This window comes from Diceros bicornis, chromosome 36, assembly GCF_020826845.1.
Source record: "Diceros bicornis minor isolate mBicDic1 chromosome 36, mDicBic1.mat.cur, whole genome shotgun sequence".
Taxonomy (NCBI): Eukaryota; Metazoa; Chordata; class Mammalia; order Perissodactyla; family Rhinocerotidae; genus Diceros; species Diceros bicornis.
Genome location: NC_080775.1, coordinates 1,355,967 through 1,377,966, shown reverse-complemented (window position 1 = coordinate 1,377,966; position 22,000 = coordinate 1,355,967). Strand labels below are relative to the sequence as shown.

At 51.4% G+C, this 22,000-nt stretch overlaps 1 protein-coding gene across 1 annotated transcript in view; it reads left to right on the top strand.

Moving 5' to 3' along the window:
- The window catches only part of ADARB2 (adenosine deaminase RNA specific B2 (inactive)), a 461,460-nt gene that overhangs the window by 318,187 nt on the left and 121,273 nt on the right, over positions 1–22,000 (top strand). Inside the window, exon 3 of the mRNA XM_058532337.1 lies at positions 3,278–4,185. Within this exon, the coding sequence (XP_058388320.1) occupies positions 3,278–4,185 (908 nt within the window). The remainder of the gene's footprint in view (positions 1–3,277; positions 4,186–22,000) is intronic.

The window sequence follows — 22,000 nt, the reverse complement described above, 5'->3', positions numbered from 1 at the left end:
GCATCCAAAAACAAAGGCCGTTTTCCTCTTTGACGTCTCAGGAACTAGAAGCTCCGTCAGTAGGTTCTGGTATGTCTTTGTAAGAATCAGTGTTTGCATTGCCAACCAAAAGGGAAAGATGTGGGATGCGCTTTCGTACGGCATCCTGGAGACCGCAGCCTGGTCTCAGGGACAGCGCACAGCCCTCGGAGCCAGGTGCATTGTGACACAGGCTGGCTGTTACTCCTTCCTTCTGGAGGGTCCTGGAATTTCTGGGAAAATTCGTGAGGAAGCCCAGCACATCAAATAAGCAAGGAGAGAAGTTGGGCCTGGACAAAAAGGGACAGCTTAGAAGTGTCTGTCTCTCTTTTCCCTGCTATTTTCAAACAACGCGTTAGATTTTTCTCTATGTCAGGGTTTGTGCTAAGCCTGCTCCACGTGCTCCCTAGTTCAACCTCATGACAATCTTGTAAGGGCAAGTGCTCTTAAACCCCCCTTTCTCCTTCTTCAGAAAATGACGTTTGTGCAGAGTGAGGGACTTGCGTCAGGTCACACACACATGAAGGACGGAGGGGATTTGACCTCTCATCTGCCTGACCCCAGGGCCTGTGGAGTGACCGATGGCCCGCCCTGCCCCTGTGGCTTCGCCGACCTCGCTGGGACTCAGTGGGCAGTTAAACCAAGCATTCGGGCCGTGGTGAAGGGAGCCGAGCCCCTCATCTGCTCGTTTGCAAAAACTGGTGGGTAACATCACCCCCAGAGACTCTAACTATGGGATAGGGCCCAGAAGCCTGGTTTTATTATCAATTATTATTAATCATTGATTACTATGGAAGGGGTCTTCTTGCCACAATCTGATCATCGTGGCTTATGCCATGGAACACTGTCATAACGACAGTCATGGCACATTGAGAGTCGTGAGAGAGAAGAGCGTGGAGGCAATTTCAGTGCAGGTGGGAGAGCGTCGGCTGGGAGGGCTGTTCCTCCAAGATAAACCCTCCGTCTCAAAAGGCAAAAGAGGGCATCTGATATGCCGGCCACTTTAATCATATGACACTCTCACTCGATCCCCACACTGTGAGAAATCAATACGAAACTAGAGAGCTTCCGGCAATTTCTCGGCATTCTGGTGTGGGGCTTCAGGGTTGGCTTGTTAGTTTTTTTCCATCTTTATGTTCAATTTGGGAAACCACGTGGTTAATCCATTCTGCTATCCCCACCCCAAATCTCCGATCCCAAATGGCAGATTACCTTGCTGTGCACACGCCCAAGATGCAGAATGATTAGCAAGAGAGGGTGGGAGTCAGCACTTGACATGTGGAAGGTAATTATTTCTACTAAAATCAACCGTAAATGAACGTCTGCCGCCTCTAACTAAACTCTCAGACTCACACTTTAGAGTAAAATTACGTCTGCAAACCTAATATTTTATAGAAGCAAACTGCCAAAGAAAATGCTAACAGAACCACCTCACGATCGAGAAAACTACCCCAGTGAGCAGTTGAGGTTTCAGCAAACAGAGCCTTGCACCTCCACTGGGCACACTCTCCTGGTGGGCCATGCCCTCCTGAGGAGACAGTGGTGGGAGGGGTGCACTCCCAGCTGGAGGACACGCAGCACCGAAACCTGGAAGGCCGTTCTTAAGTGGAGGGCACCTCTCGAAGGCGCCTCTGTGCCCGTGAAACTGTACCTCTCTCCTATTACGTCCCAACAGCAGCACCGTAGGGGAGGTCAGAGTCAGCCGGTCTTCCCGCTGTGTGGCTTCGGAGCAGCAATGAGGGAGAAGCACTTGGCGTCTGTTCCAGGCTGTGGGCTGGCTGTAAACACCACCTCAAGTTCCCCTCAAGTTCCCACTTGCTTAGCGAGAAAAAACTCACTTGCAACCCACCACAGAGCCGCCCGGAGCCCGAGACCCCGGGTTCCTACAGAGAAATCTAAGGGCATGAAGGGTCCTCTGCCTGTGGCCCTGCCTGGCCCGGCCCGGCCACCTCACCTCCCACGTCCAATCAAACACTGACAGCAGCCGATGCTCAGTATCTGCATTCTCTCTCCAGAACCCAGAATCGGGTATCCCTGGAAATGGGCAAGAAAATGATGGAACTATCCACTTCCATAAAATCGCCGTCAGAGCAACAGCAAACACACCGGGATGCAATCCCATCTCGACCAGTTAACTGCTGCCTAACCTTGAGCAACCCCTCACCACCTCTGGCCTCAGTATGTCCCAGAGGAAGGTGGCCTAACCCCCACCCCAGAGCCAGTCTGAGGAGTAGGGCAGGTTCCAACATGAAGGTCCAAGTGGCCTCATCATCGTCATCCTTGGAGGGTCCCTGGGAAACCGAGGGTTAGCATTCCAGAAGCACATTTGGTCCTTGTCCTGCGGTCGTGTAGCGCTCCACGGCCGAGGTTTTCTAAATGGAGCCGCTTTATTGGCCAAGAGTGGCCCAAGATGGCCAGTCTAGAAAAGTTACATTATTGTTGCATGCATCTACCACCCACAGTTAGCACACCATGGTTTTGCTAAATTTATTTCAGATCATTTCTTGCAAAAGAAATAAAACCTCACAGACGCAAGTGATGCCACTGTCTGAGCCCGCATTCTCTTCATCCTCGTCTCAAGGGACGGTGGAGTGTGTCTCAGCTTCTCGGACTGTGTCAGAGCGCACGCAGAATACGTGGCATCTGTGTGTGTGTGTAATTTACACCAGTGATACCCCGCTCTCTGTGTTACTGTGTCCTTTGACATTATATTTCGGAGATTCATCTACGCTGCAGTGTGTAGATCTAGTTCATTAAGTGCCGTATGGCATTCCATTGTACAGCCACACCACAATTTATTACCCTCCCCCCTGACCCTCAGCACTGCTGGAAGCTGATAGAAAGCGAGGGCCACATGTTCGTATGGTTTCCGGGGCAGCTTGGGAGAGGGGGCAGGGTGCCTGGCCTCAGCCCTGTGACATCGCGGCCACACTCAGAGCCACAGGTGGGAGCAGCGCAAGCAGAGACACCACCCTGGCCCATGTCCACTCTCCCTTTTCTTCTCCAGGAACTGCTCAGGAGACCCCGTCCCTCCTCCTTCTGGGCAGTCGGCCCCCACATGCAAGGGCGCATAGTAACTTCTCTGTCCCCCTCCAGTGGATGCCGCCTGGGGATCGCGTCTCCTAGGCCTGGCTGGCTGCACTGATGGCCGGGGCTGGTGCACCAAGGTCACGGTCGCAGTACGGTCATCAGCAGTAGTATCTGTCGACAGCGGAGAGCTGCCAGCGCCCTGGGTCACGCTGTCTGTTCTCACCTCCAGGTACCAGCAGTGCCGACGTGAAGGAAAACCGCAACGTGAGCAACCTGGAGGGGGGGCCCCTGCCCCCCGGAGACAGGGCCCGCGGCGGGGCCCCCGGCGCGAAGAGGAAAAGGCCCCTGGAGGAGGGCAACGGCAGCCACCTCTGCAAACTGCAGCTGATCTGGAAGAAGCTCTCGTGGTCGGTGACGCCCAAGAACGCGCTGGTCCAGCTGCACGAGCTGCGGCCGGGCCTGCAGTACCGGACGGTGTCCCAGACCGGCCCGGTGCACGCCCCCGTCTTCGCCGTGGCCGTGGAGGTGAACGGGCTCACGTTCGAGGGCACGGGGCCCACCAAGAAGAAAGCCAAGATGCGGGCGGCCGAGCTGGCCCTGCGGTCCTTCGTGCAGTTCCCCAACGCCTGCCAGGCCCACCTGGCCATGGGCGGGGGCGCCAGCCCCTGCACGGACTTCACCTCCGACCAGGCCGACTTCCCCGACACGCTCTTCAAGGAGTTCGAGCCGGCCGCGCCCAGCCAGGGCCTCCCGGGCCGCCGCCCTGCCGACCCCGAGCTGCTGTCCGCGGCCTGCCGGCGGGGGCGGCTGCTCTGCCGCACGCTGGACCTGGTGGGCCCGGGGCGGCCGGACAAGGCCCGGGCGGTGCCCGCGGGCCCGGGCCAGCGGAACCCGGTGGTGGTGCTGAACGAGCTGCGCGCCGGCCTGCACTACGTGTGCCTGGCCGAGCCGGCTGAGGCGCGGCGGGCCAAGCGCTTCGTCATGGCTGTGTGTGTGGACGGGAGGACGTTCGAGGGCTCGGGTCGCAGCAAGAAGCTGGCCAAGGGCCAGGCCGCGCAGGCCGCCCTCCAGGCCCTCTTCGACATCCGGCTGCCCGGCCACGTCCCCAGCAGGAGTAGAAGTCACCTCCTGCCCCAGGTGAGAACCTCCTGCCCCAGGTGAGACTTCTCAGGGAGCCACCAGCAGGTGGCGTCTCCGGGATGCTCGGATGAGCGTGAGGGTGAGGGGGCCGCGGGCAGACCCCGCTGCTCGGGTCACTGTGGGTAGAGAGCGGCCCCGGCACCCCCTCCCAGAAAAGCCAGGCTCTGCCAGCACCCACAAAAGGCCCCCTCCCGGCCTCACTAGGAGCAACGCTCAGGGTTTTGGAGAAAGAGAGTCGTGTGAGTGTAAAGAAAGAGTGTCACCACTCTGATGTAGCCAAGGTAAAAGAGAGCTAATGAAGCCAGATAATGGGGTGACGGCACCAACTAAGGGGGCAAGTGCAGGGCGGGGGTGGGGGAGGGCGCTGCGTCTCCAGAGGGAGGAGGATTATGCCAAAGGACTCGGCTTCCTTTGCCAGGCCCTTCTGTGGCTTGCTGGCCGAGCCTCCTGCAGGCGGGAGAAAGGCGCATGAGAAGAAACTCGAGTGCTGGGTCGTGGTTTGGGTTGAGTTTCCGGTTGGGGAGACTGGAGAGAGCCTGGTAGATGTGCACCGTTTCATCCAGGTGAGTCCAACAGGAGGCAGGTGCCAGGCCGCCCCATCACCCCTGGGCCCTTTCATGAGCAGTAAGGGATCTGCCTTCTCACTCCAGTTCCCCCTCGCTCCTTCGAGGAACATTTCTGTAGCACCGCCTGTGTGTCAGGAACTATTCTCACACCGTTTAATCAACCTCATCCTTCCACGTCTTGTAACTGCTTATTTGTGCAAATGATCTTTTCTCTTACCATTCTGAGAATTATGTGTGGGCACCACTAATGTATTAGATTCCGGAGACGATCTTTCTTCACTTTTGGCACCAACGGAGGAAGGAAACACTTTACATAGCTAAGAGGCACGAGGCTGGCATGGGATCTGGGGTGAGGACCCAGGAATCGTCAGTTATCGCTGCGTTGGCCTCGTCCTCACGGCACCTGGAGGAGAATCCTCTAGGGCTTGGGGAGGTGATGCACCTGCTAAAGGATGCAGGGTGCCACCCAGACCTCAGATAGCACACGGGACATCCCACAGTGACTCAGCAAAGTGAGTTGGGACAGGCCCCTCCTGATGAGTCACAGCTGAGAGCAGGCATTCATTCATTCACTCATTCATTCAATAAATGTTTACTTGACTCTTAAAAGGTGCAGAGCCAACAACAGGCAAAGTGTGGTCCGCTCCTCACGGTTCAGTCGAGGGAGGGAAGGAGATCATCAGACAAGGAGCCCCAGTGGAGGGACAGCTGTCTCTCCTGCTCTCTCTGCCCCCGATTCCTTCATTTATTTTCAAATATTCATTGAACAATCTAAGGAGCAGGTTGAGGGGTTTAGACCATAACCTCATCCATCTTACCTTTCAACCCACCCTGAAATAACACACAATCCAAGGAAAAACGGGTGTTTGCAAAGAAGTTCAGCATCGACCTAAGTACCCACACGCCTCCCAGCCAGAAGCCCTGCGGCCTTGCTTCTCCCCTTCCAACACCTCCCTTTCATTCCATTTCCTCTCTTTCTCCCTCCTGTCCTGTTCTCCATTATCTGTAACTTAAACTTACCAACAACCACCGAGGAGGCCGCTTTGACCCCTGCAGCCAAGATGGGCCCCAGGCTGCCCGGACCTCGACGTCACCTGCCTTCTCGCCACCATCTCCAAGCAGGTCGCCCTCCATGGTGGGCCGGCCGTGGCGCATCCCCCTCAGCGTCCAGCCTCCGCGGCGCCTCCACGGCAAGCGTTTTCCTGGCTAGCAGGAGACGATGTTCTCCCTCTCCCACGCCCCCTCCACCCCGCCCCTCGAGAAAGCTGAAGTGTGTCAGTGGGCCCCGGCCGGCCACGACGCCTTCTCCCTCCCTGCTGTCGGCCCCGAGCTCTCAAACCAAGACCCAGGCAGCACCACTGCTTCGTAACAGTCGTTTGACCCCGGAACGCAACACATCAGTTAAAGCCACAGCCACTAAATTATTTTTCTCTGACAGTCCGCTAACCACCCCGACTGGATGATGGAGGGCGCGGAGCAGCGTGAGGGCTGAGGGCCATCCATCACGCCAGCACTGCCCTCCTGGAGGCTCATTACCGGCCCCTCGCCCCTGCACCTGGGGCTGGTGGGGCTGAGCGGATCGGGGGGCTCAGGACCGGGCACCATCAGCAGCTCTATTAAATTTGAATCCTGTCTCGAATGTGGTCTGGATTCAGGGACTGATCTTTGACAAAAAGATTCCAAGAAGCTCTGTCAATGATGCTTTGCTTTCCACGCTGCCCAATGCCCTGTCTACACAGCAGGCCTCCAGCTCATGCAGAGGCTGGTCCTGCAGGCACCATGGTCCCGGAACTCTAAGTACTCAGAGGCACAGCCTTCCGTTATCCTGTCTACCTGTGCTGTTAGCACCTGTGCTGTTAGCACCTGTGCCAGGCACCCCCGGGCCCCGGCCAGGGTTCCAAGAACCCCACCCATGCTCCCAGAGAAGGCCGGTCCCCACCCCCCTGAGCCACGAGGATCCTGCCCAAGTCCACCGGGGAACCCGGCAGCGGTGCTGGCTGCCGGAGCCACTCGATTTCTGGAACTTGGGTACCGACAACATGAACGTTCTCTGCCCAGCATCCTGGGTTCTGCCCCACACAGGGCGGTCCTAGGTGTGCAGGACCACAAACCAAGAGTCTGGTCTAAGAGACGCGTGTTGAGTCACACGTCTACAGAAGCAAACTAAGAGACCGTGTCTGTGTTTCATGCTTTTAACCAAAGGCTCGGCCACGTGTGAATGAAGCTTCAGGACCCTCTCTAGCGGGAGCTCTCTCTGTAAGTAATATTCAGCGAGAAAAATTTCAAATGTGACAGTGCACAGAGTCTTGTGGAGCGTGTTTCAAACGTCACTGTGGGTCCTGCTGCAAGAAATCCAGCAGGTGCTTGGGTGAGGACCTGAAGCCTGCATTTCTGACCCTCACACAAGGGCGTCAGAGACCAGCACCGTCAGGTGAACTGCCCACCTGGAACCACATTACAGCACCGCTCTCAGCCTTGGCCTGCAGAGGCTGATGCTCACTCTGTCCCTGAGACAGTTCTGAGTAAGGCCCTCCATGGAAGGCTGCAGGGAGCACATCACTTTCCAGCGGTATAGGTAAAGTGGCGTGGAATTGCTCCCAGCCTCCATTCTGAAAGAGTAAGTTCTGAGGAGTAATATTCTCCATAAAGATAAAAACTGCAGGTGTCGATTTCTCCAGGTCTCATTTTCACCATCTCCTGTACCTGGTGTGTTTCTCAGAACCAGACCACTTTCGTTCCTTCGATTTCATGAGATCTGACTTTAGATCTCTTAGCCGGAGTGCTGAGACCAAGACTTTATTAAATTCTTAAAAACACAGTATAGACCTGAAAGAGTGGGGTATGTTATGCTCTCACATGGTGCGCAGGCTGGGCTCTCCGCAAATGTCAGTGATAAGTTATCAGATAAGGATAAAGAGGCCAATAGGAGGCAGTTGAAGGGCCGGCCCAAATCCACACGTTTTCCCGGTCTGCGGCTGGTGCGTCCTCCTGGTCCAGGACTCCTGGGTTAGCGAGATCCTTGGAAGTAACCATGAGACCATGTCAGACTATAAATACTCATTACCTGGAAACATCATCATTAAAAAAAAAGATAAAATCACAAAATCTGCATCTCTCTTGGGTCTTCACTTCCCACTCCTCGCATGAAAAGAGTTGAATTCATAAAAGCATTAAATTCAACTAGAAAGGCCTATCTGTCAGCATTTCCTTACCATGGAAACTGGTCAGAGAAGAAAGTACACTGTGATGGGAGTAAAGAAAGTGAGTAAAAGTTATAGTAACTCCGGAAACAGAACCTCTCATGGAACCCAGCCCGCGGTTTGAGAACAAATGAGCTTACTGACTGGCCTGTGAGTTCCTCTGTCACCCTCAATGGCCCCCTTTATTTTATTCTTTTTGTTTTTTTTAACTTCCATGTCAGGCTGCATTGATAGTAACAGTGTCTCAAAGATTTAGTGAAAGCAATTGAAACACTTTTTTTCCCCCAGAGTAAGAGGGAACACCTTTAAAAACTGGTCATGAAGGGTAGCTGCTTCCACGAAGCCCTTCGAGGTCCTTTTATGCAACCAAAGTCCGAGGCTTCGGTCCCGACTATTTGTCACGAACCCAGCTTGCCTTACTCGTGTCCTGCTCTGTCCCCCGTTTATGCAGCTATTACTGCCAAGATGGGGAGAAACCATAGGAATTTATAACATCATGGAAACGAGCAATGTTTTTAAAGTTTCAGCATTTTACAGCAAATTTGGATCAGAGCTCCCGTACACGATCCCATTTCATGGAATCTGCCCCCAGAATTAGCTGCAGAATTAGACCGGGGGGACTGAGTGCTCTGCCGTTTCAGCAGCTGCGCTGCAGGACGCTAATGGGATGTTTGCACAAACGCGATGTCCTTCTCCCAAACACCAAGGTGACCCCCGGCTGCCTCTGGCCACTTTACAGATTGTTTTTCTAATCTCATGCTCCTGCTAATCCATCTTACTCAACAGAAGCAGCATCCTAACTGCTGTAAAGCACAACTGTTAATTAATATTGCCATAACAAATTAGCAATAGAGGGGTCCTCAAATTTTAAATAGGTTTAAATTAAAAACGAATAGCAGTGGAAATCACATGCACTGGGCTTTGAAATGGCTTAACACTGTCTATGCTGGTACACTTGAGGGCACTCCAAAGCAGCAGCAGATGCCCAGGGCATTCTCACCCACACCCTCCCAGTCCCGCTCAGAGCACGGAGATGTCCCTGAGATGCCGTATCGTCTGTGGAGGGTGGAGGGAGGCAAGAGGAGGAGAAGCACATGGCTATTTATCCAGAACCGATGCCTTCCTAAGAACAGGCTTTAAAATGGCCATCACCTAAGAGTCCCCCCAAAACAAACACAGTCACACCTCAACTCTCCTTGGCCGCCCTCCTGGCTCGAATACGTGTCCTGGGGCAGACGCTGCCGACACCTGGCAGGTGCGCCTCGTTCAAGCTAAGACTTCCCGGACGCAGTGCCCGGGCAGCACTGGAAGCATGCAAAGCTCTGTTGTTTTCCACCAGCAGCACTGGGGTGGCCCCGTCTCTGGGCCTCCAGCTCTGGGTCTGAACCTCCAGTGGTCGGGGTCCCAGGGGCTCTGTGGTCCCGGAAGCCTGTCTGCCTCCCTGTAATTGTTTTCCTGCTCGTCTGTGACCGCTCTGCCCAGGTGGAACCATAATTACTCAAGCACCCTTCTTCCTTTCAACACCTCCGCTCCGGCTGGGTTTTGTGACCACGCACACCCTCTTGTGGTCCATGAGGAAGCAAAGGCGGCCTCTTACAGAAGGAAGACACCCTCCCACACGTCCAGCCGACCCTGGACTTCGCCACACCGTCTTCATATACTTGTTTCCTCAGAAGAAGCACTGATGGCCAGACTACAGTGAGAGGTCGCTTCACTCTCACGACACATAGAAAAATCTTCTCAAAACCCCTCCTTAATGAGGGCGTTGAAGGCTCGATAGATGCTTAACAATACATTTATACAACTATATGTAATGTGCAATGTGTACAAAATATATGTTTATATGATACACATTTACACAATGTATATACAGTATATATTTATATGATACACATTTATACAATGTATATACAATGTGCACTTATAGTACACACTGACACAGTGTGCATACAATGGACAATATCCATTTGTACAACAGCCTTTGCCATCTTACTTCCTACTAAAGCAAGTTTTGTGCAATTTCAGTAAGAAGAGTTAAATATGTATTCACACTTATCTGTTCCCAATACTGTGTTTGGCACTTTTTAATACAGTTAACATGACTGTTGATTAGTTAAGCGGAGTCTATACACCAGGCTTCCCCACTTGTCTCACTGTTCTAATGGCCACAACTAACAACGGTAATGATGATGACATGGTAGTGACATGAGGATCCAATGTTCATCAGGCACTTACTCTGGGTCACGTGTTATTCTAGGTGCTTTATATATAACAGCACACCAGCCCCGTGCAAACCTTGGAGGCGGCACCATTCACATCCCCACTGTATAGACAGGACGATGAGGCAAAGGAAGTTACATCCTTTGCCCAGAGCCTAGCTAGAGAGTGTGGGGCTGGGAGGAGGGTCGCAAAGAGGGCAGACACCTCCCCAGAGCAGGAAAGGAGCCCTCAGGCACAATTCCTGCCTCTCCTTTGAGACCGCAGCACCTTTACAGGCCTGTCGAGGAAACAGAACACGCTGGGTCAACACACACTGTGTGACTTGGCGTGGTAGGAGTGACACAGGGATGTATGGTGTTCGTTCCAAACAATGAGAAACGTGGGCAGGAAGCAGGAGCATGCTGACCGACTCTGAGGGATCGCAGAGCTTGGCCATGTGAGTGGAAAGGGGGCTCCCAGGGCGAGGCGCCCACTCCCACCGTGGCGTCATGTCCCGCAGATCTGTGTCCTCACCCCAGAGCTCGGGGAGGGAGAGGCCTCTGTGTCTGGTGATCCCTCCTTGGCTGGCCCCCATGGAGCTGCGGGGCTGCAGGGAGCTCTCCAACAGCTCCTACGAGGGGAGAGCAGCTTTGCCAGCCGAGACAAAGTCTCCGACTCTGTGTAGATGGCGGCTTTGTTGGGATGGCCGGGTCCCTTCTTCCTTGGGGACGCATTGTTACACTGAAAAGGAGAGAGACAGCAGAAAAGAGAGGGCCAGTGGGAGAACGCCAACATGTAGACGAGCCAGAGAAAGCAAAGAGGAACATCCAAGACAGGGGAGAAGCTGCCTCCCAGTCCAGGAGCCAAGGAGCGACCCAGGAAGAAACGCGTGGGAGAGAGAGTTCCAGGGCTGCCATCTGCCTCTGCTGCCCACCCAGAGAAGAGCCATGCTCCCTGCAGATGCCAGGCTCCCTGCAGACCCCGGGGCTCCCTGCAGACCTCGAGTTCCTTGCAGACCCCAGACTGCTTCGCCCAGCTGTGACCAAGCCCTCTGTGCTGTCTAGCACTGCGGGATGTGTTGGGCTATTTTCATGTGCTCGCCTATCTCTGCTCCCCCCCCCCAGAAGTTAGCTCGGGAGGTGGCCTTTTGTGGAGAACCCTCAGATGTTGGCATGGAGGGGGATCTCCACATGCACTGTGAGCTCCGTGGGTGTGCCAACCAGCCCTGCGGCCTTCCTAACAACATTGATGGTGCCTGGAGAATGCAAACTGGATCCGAGTGTGGGCATTTGAACCCTGGACCCCCTCGTGTCTCTGCCACTCTTGGGCCTCACAATCTTCCTCCTGCTTCTTCCTGTGTGGGCTCAGGTTCCCCGGGAACAGGTGTTAAGATGGAGCGCTGGGTGCAGGTGGTTTCTGGGGGTGAGAGGGGAGAAGGTGAGTGAAGGATGAAGGGCAAGAGCAGGATGTGAGGGAGGGCCACCTGACTGCGATGCAGACCGGCCATGTCCGGGCCAGCCCACAGGGCTTGGCACTAACTCTGACCATGGTGGCAAAGTGGCACCAGACGCAGTTTGGACAGCTGAGGGTCTCAGAGGTGCTGCGTGGGGGCCAACAGCTCGCCCTCTGGGGTGCAGCATCTTCTCGAAGGAGACCCAAGCTCTGCAACTCGGGGCTGTCTGGGGAACCCACGCCCCAGACCCCCAGGACCCCCTCCTGAGGACACTTGAGTAAAGTGGGCACCTGTGGTCCCGTGAGGAGCGTCGAGGATGTTTCCTGAGCGGTGAGAAGCATTGTTCCAGCAGAAACGCTTTTGTAGCCATTCCCACCCCCGGGTCCCCCATCCAATGCATGTGCACCCCGCACCCCACAAGTTGTGCATGTGTCCTGGATCCACATTCCGTCTCTTCCTCTCTCTCTGTCTCTGTGTGTCTCTCTCTGTCTCCGTCCTTCTCCTTCTCCTCTCCCACTCCCTGTTCCTTCCCACCACTTTTCAATTACCCTGAGCCTACTCTGTTCCCATTTTTAGCCATCCTGGTATACACACAGCATATTTGGTGCTCTGCATATATGTGGCCCTGAGGAGTAAATTTTATATAAGCTCCGTGTCAGCAAACATTTATGTAGCGCTTACTGTGTGCTGGGCCCAAAGGAAGTGCCCTCAGTTTACCGGGGATCTTAGCAAATGAGCGAGAAGAGCTGAGCTTAGAAACCGTCTCCTGGGCCTGGTCCCCCACGAGTCTGTGTTTCCCTTAGGGCAGGTGAGGGAGGACAAGGTGGCCATCCTCAGCTTGGGAGGAGAACACAGCCCTGGGGGGAGAGGGTGAGTGCAGCCTCCCCTGTGTGCATCCCACCTGCGGGGGACCGAACCGTTCGTCTCTGGAGCCCCGGCTTCCTGACCTGTGAAGTGCGATGATGATGAGAGCGTCCAACTCACGGGGGTGGGGACCTGAAACTGGTCGATGCCTGTAAAGTGCCTGCACAGCGCTGGGCACAAGGCCATCAGCAGGGGAGTGTCTGTCTTCCTTACTCTGGGGCGCCGGCCGTGGACGCGTGTGGCCTCAGCGTGACTGGGCGTCAGGAGGCTGGGGAGGAGAGCAGGGCAGGCGTGCCAAGAGAAATTTAGATTCACTCCTCTGTTCCCATTTCTGGGGGGCAGAGAGAGGCTCTTCCCGAATGCCAGGCTGGGGCTCGGACTGGCCAGGATGGTGGGGAGATGCTGACAGGCCCTCAGACTCCTTTGGGCCTCAGTTTCCTTATCTTGAGAAGAAGGGACTGTGGTTGGATGTTCACTTCCAGCTCTCACACTCTAAGCAAGTAAACTGGGTACAAGACACCATACGCCAGTCCCGTATACACAATATAGGTGCAACATGCCAGCAGCAGATTATCCGATAACATTTAAGAGAAACAGACACAAACGCACCACGTTGACACACAATCTGCAGCATTTGCCCAAAATCACTTTTCTCAGCCATGGCGATGCTCTGTAAGCGGCTCACTCAGCGTGTCTGGCTCCCAGAGACCTGCTCTCCTCCTGCCGACATCCGCATGGAGACTGGGGTGAAAACCCCCACGTGCTTCTCCCTCCCACGCTCTTTCCTCTCACTTTGTCTCCTTGGCACCAAAAGATTCTCTATGAGGGACGGAGATAGGCTGAATGTCAAAACCTGTTTAAAGAGATTGCATCCTGAGGCAATTCATATCTCTACCCCACCCCACCCACCCCCCACAAATGATCCGGAACTTTCTGAAGTGCAAGGACTTGGCTGTGTGCAGATCCAGTTGACCCCTCCTTCGGCGTCCTCCTTAGGCGGCTATGTTTCTAAGTAGAATACAATGACCACCCCAGCTCTCCCAGGGTTGGAGGAAAGCCTCTGATCACCGTGTCACTTCCCTTCATGCCTCAGCTTGGCGAGATGAGCTCATTTCCCAGATCTCCGTCCTCCTCCTGCCTCCCCACTTGTCACCCCTCAGCCCCACACATGAGAGCTTAGTGATGCGCTGAGAGCGGAACCACAGTTTGTAACACTTGCACCACAAATTAAACATTTTTAAAATGCATTTTTCTAAATTAATGCACTCAGTGGAATTGTGAGTTCACTCAAGTACTCGAAATTATGAGCCTACAGAGCAAAAATTACCATACAAACACCAAGCATGAGAGACTTTTTTTCCTTAACACAGGGGCGTTTTCCCTCTGGTTGTAATTAAAATAAATGCAATGATATAAGCCGTCGTCTGCCCGCAGTGTAAGTCTCTCCGCATCTGAACCATATTTCATTTGTGACAATTTCAGTAAAAGGAAATGTATTTAGTAAAATGACTCTCAGATTGCACAGCTTTGGGTATACATTTTATTCAGTTATTTAAATGGAGAAATCGGAGTGAATACGATGCTTCCACAAGACTCCCGTGTTGGCCTGTAGCATCCATGGAATATCGTTTTGGGTTTCAATGCCGAGAAACAGGAATTGAAGTGCTGAAGCACAAGCCAGCGGGGGCAATCATGCAGCCGTGTGGCCCTCCTACCCATAGGACTCACCCCCAGAGGAAGGGCCACCGCCCTGCGCGTCCCAGCAGCAGGAGGACAGGGAGGCGGCTTCGGCCGACTCGCAGCAGCAGTACTTTCTTTCCAGCCAGTTCCTGAAGGGGGTGTCCAATGGCCATTGGATCAGGGTCCCCCCGTGCCTGGAACTCTCCCCCAAGGGCCAGGAAACAAGTGCCCCACAAGAGGACGTGGCACCAGTAGTACAGGGGCAGTTGGGCTTGAGAACAGTGTCATGGGACTGTCAACTGGGCGTTGAGAAAGTCAAGGGTGGATTAATTCCGATGGGACCAGGAAAGGAAAGCTGTCACAGAGGAGGGAAGTCTGACTTCCAGGTCTGGAAACCTCCACCAGAGGACTGGAATAGCCTGAGAAAAGGCACAGGAAAGACCTGTGTCCACTGAGGAGGCCGAGTTTGTGTGCCGTTTGGGGGCCAGAAGGTCGGCAAATGGCAGCTGGGAAGGGCCTGGGTCATCCAAGAACGCGAGCTCTGTGTGCAGACTGCAGGAGCCCCTGAAGAATCACATGCCAGGAGTGGCAGTGATGTGTGCAGGGGGGAGTGAGGCATAAATTACAGGTTTGGTTTTAGACAATCAAGTTTGAGATCCCTGTAGGACGACCATGTGGGGCTTCCTTCTGTCATTGGGAGACACATTGGGGTCTGTAGCCTTGAATTTAAGTCCAGCCCTGCCCCCTACAGCTGGGTGCCCTTGGACAGCTCACTCAGAACCTCTGAGCTTCCTCATCTGTAAAATGGGCAGCTTTCCCGATGGAAGGACTTGCCTTGAGCTCCTCTGAGGTTGAGGGCAATGAAATGGGGACTCAAGTGACCTGACGTCTACGGAAGTGGCCCTGGACTGAGACCTCCAGTGCATGTAGATGTGACCTTGGGCTGACGGGGAGTGTCTGAACGAGGACCACCATGGCATTCGAGTCTGGGATTCAAGAGGGGATGCTGCACCCCCAGACTATGGCCGGTCTCCGTGGTTGGTCCCCATGGTGTGACTTCTCAGCAGGAGCAAGTCCAGAGGGTAAGCTGTGTGCCTTTTTGGTACCACTGAACCTACTGCCTATTTTGTCTCTCCACCTGGGAAGGAGTCATGGGGGTAGCTAGGAATGGCACTTGGAAATACAGGGGGGCTAGGTGGAGATGGCAATGGCGGCCCTCATCTCGGTCCCCCCCGTCACTCACCAGCAAGACCAACGGTGAGTGTTTGAGACCCCGTTTCCTCATCGTAACGTAGGGATGGCGGCATTGACCTCAGGGTTACGTGGAGGCTCGGTGGAATAACACACGTGAGCAAATCTCACCAGAACCCGCTCGGTGGCCTTAGCTGCTTTCCTCCTGACTTCCGTTCCCAGAACCTGTATCTCCTGGGAATTCTGTGAATGCCCCAAAGACCCAGCCGGCATTTCCCCTCCTTCTGGAAGGCAATGCCTCCTCTTTCTGCCAGTGCAGATGCACACACTCCACAACAGGTGATGTGGTGACGAGCAGGACTTTGAGGTCAAATGGTTGAATCTCCGTCCTGGTCCTGCCAGTGACCGTTTGTATCACTGAACAAGTGACATGACCTCTCTGTGGATGGGAACGTTGATTAAAGGGGCCACATCATAAGCTGTTTTAGTGATTAAAGGAGACACCTGCTGGCAAAGGGTGAGCAGTCACCACACGTTAGATACTGACCTTCACTGTTTTCACCTCAATGACTGTATCTGAGAACGAGCAGGAGAAAAGGAGCAGTGATGGGGTCCCGGTGGGACAACCCCCAGGATGAGTGGTGTCCTTAGCAAGGGGCACCTTCCTGCTGTCCACAGCGGTATGGTTCCAGCTAAATTCAGACCAAAACTGGCTGAAAGAAGCATGTAGGACCACCTTGATCAATACCCTGGGATATGAGCATCAGGAGGAGCAGTCAGAGGGGAAAAGAGGGTAAAAGCAGGAAAAAAAACGGTAGAAGAGTGACCTTTAGCCCGCGGGAAATAGTGCCAGAGGACAGGTGGTTCCTGGTTGATGCTGATTGAATTCTAGACCACTGTGCTTCTCAGCCTGTTCTGGGCCACAGAACACGTGAAGGCCAACAATCTCCTGTGTGACGTGCTCCCTTTCTACTCGGCCGTCAACATCCTACCTCTCTCAGGAAACTGCGTCGGAATGCGAGCGAGCGAGAGGGAGGCTGAAAGAACAGCTTCAAAACCATCACAATTCATATCGAAAGCAGATCATTCCAATCTTTGTATTTTATTGTTAGGAATACTTTTTTAAAATCTTGACGTGATCTCAGGTAGGTTGGCCCCTGTCGTAGATGGACCCCGTATCCATCTCAGCAGGCATCAGGGCAACCTGTGCCAACAGCAATTGCTCAACTTTTTCAATGATAGAGAAGCTCTCTTTCTTAATGGAAGTGTTGATTTGGAAATATTCGAAGTTTGGCACAAATCCACTCTACCCTGGACTGGTTGATATTTTTGCTTTGCTTGCTTTCGTAGGTCTGTTTTTAATCCCTTTTGTAATCAAAGCAAATGGGAGGAGGAGGGAGACAAGCAGAAGAGAGAACAGCAAAAATACAGCGAAGGATCCGTGTGAACATCTTTACAAACTGTTAAATGAATGAATAGAAGTTTCCGATTGACTCCTCATATGAAAGTACAGTTGGCAGGAACATGACCCAAGAAGATGATCTCCATTTTCTCCCCTAAGAGTCAGTGAGCAGAGGGTGCAGGGTGACACTTTGAGTTGTGAATGCATCGTTGCTATGTTACAGAATCAAATTTGGTCCCCTTTTTGAACAGGGGGGCAGGGTTAGCTTTGGAGAAAGGCTGCTGTGGGCCAGGCCAGCAATTATGCAGCCAGGCTGGCATTGGGCCTCCAGGGAAGGGAGACCCTGACAGACGAGAGCTGTAAGCCATCCACCAGAGCATAGGAAAGGACCTCGAGAGGGAAGTGACGCTTCAGAGCCTGAGTATGGGCCCGTGTAGAACTGCTGGTGACTGCAACATGGAGATGAGCTAGGACTGAAAAGGACTTCGGCATGAGAGAGCTGGCCGCACGCAGCCTCAGATTCCTCAGAGGAGCAGAGAGCCGTCGGTCACTTCCTTTCCAGAGCCTGGAACCAAGCGACTGGAGGAGAGAGGAAGGCAGACTTGTCCTCTTTCAGCCTAGGAATCCCTCCTCCACCTCCCCATCCGCCAGGCTGGAATTTCAGGGCCATCCTGGGGGCTTGGGCTGTCAGCTGCTCTGTTACGGGACCAGTTTCATCCGTGCTTTAGGTTTATTTACAATACAAGTAGAATTGCCAAACTGAGAACTAGCTGGTCCATGTTCAAGGCCATCCTAAATGGAAAATTCACGCAGTTTTAAAGTTCTGCATCTTTCTAGACAATACCTCAGATGGGCAGTTGCACCTGATTTTCTTGTTTCAGTATTTTCTTTATATAGGGGCTTTTTGGGGGTGGGGAACATTGGAGGGAGGGAATGCTAAAACTGAACATTTTATTGGACGGGGATCTGAAGAACAGAAATTGGAAATGGGGAAAGAATGGTAAAAAATGAAGGTTATCTGCAACGTAGCTGTTAGGGACTGGAGGCGGTGAACTGGGGACTCTCAGCTGAAACTGAGAGAGCTAAACTCTCTCTCAGCAGCCCAAGAGAGCTAAACTCTTGGTTGAATGAATTTAAATACTTCGGGCTGAACTTCTGACGTGGTGTTCAATTAAGTACTTATCAGCTGGCCCGACTGAAAGGAGAGACAACCGTCACAGATTTAATATGCTTCCTGTTTTTAATGAAATGCACACAGGGCCTGGAAACTGGGTTCTTCCTCAATGTTCCTTCCGCATGGACCTGCTCAGTGAGTGTTTCTCATTTAAAATAGATGTTCTTGTCTCAGGATATGATAATGAATGTCAAGGATTCTAATTCACTTTGCAAAGTACCACAGCGGTATTAAATGATAACGCAGAGACAAAGCAAGAGCTAGTCCCAGCTACTAACGCTGTCTGGGCAGCGTCACAGGATATATGATTGACAGGATCAGAAGAAGATGAGAAGGGACTGTCATCTTTGTGAATAAGAGCCCCTGCTTTGTAGTCTGACCAGTTATCTTGAGAGATTTTATGACTGACTCCCTTAACTTCTCCTGGTATTGGAAAATGGGAGTTACATACAATGAAGTCAATATAGTAAAATAGTATGGATAATTGCAATGACCTAAATAAAAGAATGGGTTTCAGATTTCATTCTAACCCCTTCCACCCCACCCCCATGACAACGTGGAGGAGATAAGGAGAGGGACTGGGAGATGGGAGGGGATGGGCAGTGAACTCTGGTCAGACACCCGCCACCCAGCTAAATACCTGGCAACTCAGACCAGCACCTGGTCCAGCCTGTCATCGCGTGAGTTAAGTCCACCTTAGTCTTTTGCTTCTGTGCCGTGACAGTCTGTAGTTAGAGTTTGAATCCTGAGTGGAAGTCACTCTGCGTATTTCATCTTTCCCAATCTGTGGTTATTTGTGCAAGTATCGGGATTTAGTTTGGAGACAAGTACACACACACACACCCCTATACCACATGCTCATAAACATGTACTATATGCGTCTACTTTGTATTTCTCTCCCAGTAATTAACTGACTTTGTAAAGGTCAATTCTTGGTTATACATAAAACTAACAAAACAAATCTTTGAATAAAAAGAGAAGTAAACTTCTTTGAATTCATTCTAACATCATCCCATAACCTCCTGTCTGCTGATTCTAGGGGTCTTGAGTCGTCCTCTGCTGTCAGCTAAGCATTCCGTTTCCAGGGGCAGAGAGAGGAGGAGACACAGTAGAGAGAGAGAGAAACTGCATGGGCAGCGTAAAGGCCACCACCATGGAGACCAACTGATGAAGACCAGAAGTAATGAGCTGAAACATCCCGAAAGTAATTCTTTCCAGCACTAAGGACAATAATAAAACTTCACCTGACATGGGTAACCCTCAGTGGACTAGGAAAGTGTAATTTTTTCTACAGAGAACTTTTGTGGTCTTCTGAGGGTGAGCCAGCTATAGGAAATGTCTTTCCCACAAGGAACACCCCATAACTCATAAACAGCTGCACCTAAATGGAGTTGCAAAGGTCATTCTTATTTTATAACAAGAAGAAATATCCAAGGAGCCGTCAAATCCTTCATTTTCCTTCCAAAGACATGCAGTACTCATACATCATAATACAGAGTTATCTGCCTTTCTACAGCAAGGATATTCACTTAATAAATATTTTGGGGGGTTCCCAGGATGTATTAGGAAGCTCAAGGGACGCAGAGATGGGCAAGAATCCAATAATGTCCTTCAAATGCTTAGAGTATTAATTAGGCACCAAGTTTTTAAGACCTGAGGAAACAAAGATAAACATGATAAAATTCATTACGAAACTCACAGTGAGCATGAGAGACAGACAGGAAAATAATCATGCAATAATAAGATGATTGCCTCAACAGAGGTGCTACTCCATTCCATGAGGTCGTGTCTGGTTATTGCAAAGTGAGTAACATTTAAAAGCGTGACAGAATCACATTGTTTGAAAGCCTCAGCAGTGAATCCTATGGTAAAGCAAAGAATAATTTTGAAATGAATTGGTGCTGAATTTATGCATTCCATAAATTTGAATGTTTGCATATTGGAGTTTCTTAAAATGGAGGACACGTTTAGAAATCACTGGATTTTACAACCAAATTATTTTTGAATAAGAGCTAATTATGTTTACATTTGTTATAAAGATATATGGAAACATGCTGTGAATGGTCATATTAAACACAACAGCCAAATGTGAGGACCCATTTAGCACTATTCAAATCCAAACTCAGTGTTAAGGCACTTGGAAAGCAGTTTATTTGTGATGCAAACATATCTCTGACTTGTATGCACTAAATAGGATAAACCAGGCAATGAGCTAGTTGCAAAAACAATGAGATAATCAGTACCCACAAATTTTGCTTTGATGACTTTTGAGATCCGAGAAAAGTGACCGAGTATTTCCTATTTAGGCAGGAACTTATTTATTCTTATTAAAGACATATCAATGTGTGCCTTGAGGTTTAGAAAAGACAAAAATGACTGCCAAAGTTTGTTCATAGCTCAACTAATGGGTTGCAAACAGTCAGGCCTACTTGCAAAAATACTGGTTTCCATGTATCCATCCATCTGCTCATCCGTTCATCAGTCCATCCATGCATCCATCCATCCATTGATCCATCCATCCATCCATCCCATCTATCCCATCTATCCATCCATCTATTCATCCATCCATTCTTCCATCCATCCATCCATTTTACAGATATTTAATAAGCAGAACTCTTCCCCAGTCAATATGCCAGGTGCTAGGAATACACAGAGGTCAATAAGATAAAGACCTTCCCCTTGAGAATTGCTGACAGCTGGTCAATGGGTTTCCCAAATTGTGGCCCAGTAACTCCCTACATAAGACTTGGCTGGGCATCACGTTTAAAAGCACAGATACTGGGCACTGATCCTAGAATCACCGAATCAGAGTATCTTGGGCTGCAGTTTTTTTGTGTGTGTGTGTGTGAGGAGATCAGCCCTGTGCTAACATCTGTCAATCCTCCTCTTTTTTTTTTTTTTTTTTTTGCTGAGGAAGACTGGCCCTGGGCTAACATCCATGCCCATCTTCCTCTACTTTATATGGGACACCGCCACAGCATGGCCTGCCAAGCAGTGCCTCGGTGCACGCCCGGGGTCCGAACCAGCGAACCCCGGGCCGCTGCAGCAGAGCAAGCACACTTAACTGCTTGCGCCACCAGGCCAGCCCCTTGGGCTGCATTTTTAACAAGTACCCTAAATGATTCTTGGTCATGCTAAAATTTCAGAATTAAACTTGAGGGACGGTTTGAAAAGAGAACAAATAATTACAATACATTTTATTGCACTGTTGTGGAGATGTGTTAAGAGCTGGGTAAAAGCTGAGGGAAGAGGGTCACCTCAGATCCCACAAAAGAAAGACCCTTTGTTAGCTACAGCACAGCTTACATCCTGCACCCGGGAGCTACACAAAGAAATTCCACACACCCTGTGAAAAAATAAAACGGTAAAATACAAGAGGTTAATTTTAACTCCATACAAATATATCTGGCTTTGTGAAACAACTTTTCTTATCAAAAGAAAGCTTCAAATACACAGAAAATAACTCATCTTGAGATCTTAAAGATTCATGTATTAAGGCTGTAAATCTTAACAGAAGAACCTATATGGAAGTAGCCAGATTGGCAGATGTGAATGATAACAATAGATATACATATATAAGCATACATATACATACACAAATTATGTGTTTATATGTGCATGTGTGTGCACAGGTGCAAGGAACTATTCCTACCCTCCTGAAGCACGTTTCTCTTTAGGAAGCAGAGAGCGATTGGTGGGTGGGGCTCACGTGAGAGCTTCAGACAGTCCTGCTCACAGTGCCCAACAGCAGTCACAACAGTCACGGCATTTGATAAAATATTTTCACATGTTTCACCCAAAAGAGGGCCTGCCCTCTCTCATACTACATGTCATGAATTAATTTATCAACAAGAAGCTGATAATTAATCCATTTGCTGCATACCCACTGAACACCTGCTCCGTAGCACACACCACCATCCTCCTCCACGGCTGATGCAGGAAAGGAACCCAGCACGAGAGTCTGCCCTGTGTCAGGGTGCTCACCCATCCAACAAGTGAAAGGCAGCTTCTCGCAGGAGTAACTTCTTTATGCTTCCAGTCTAATTGGTCCACTATTCCCATAACCTGATTTAGGAACATTCC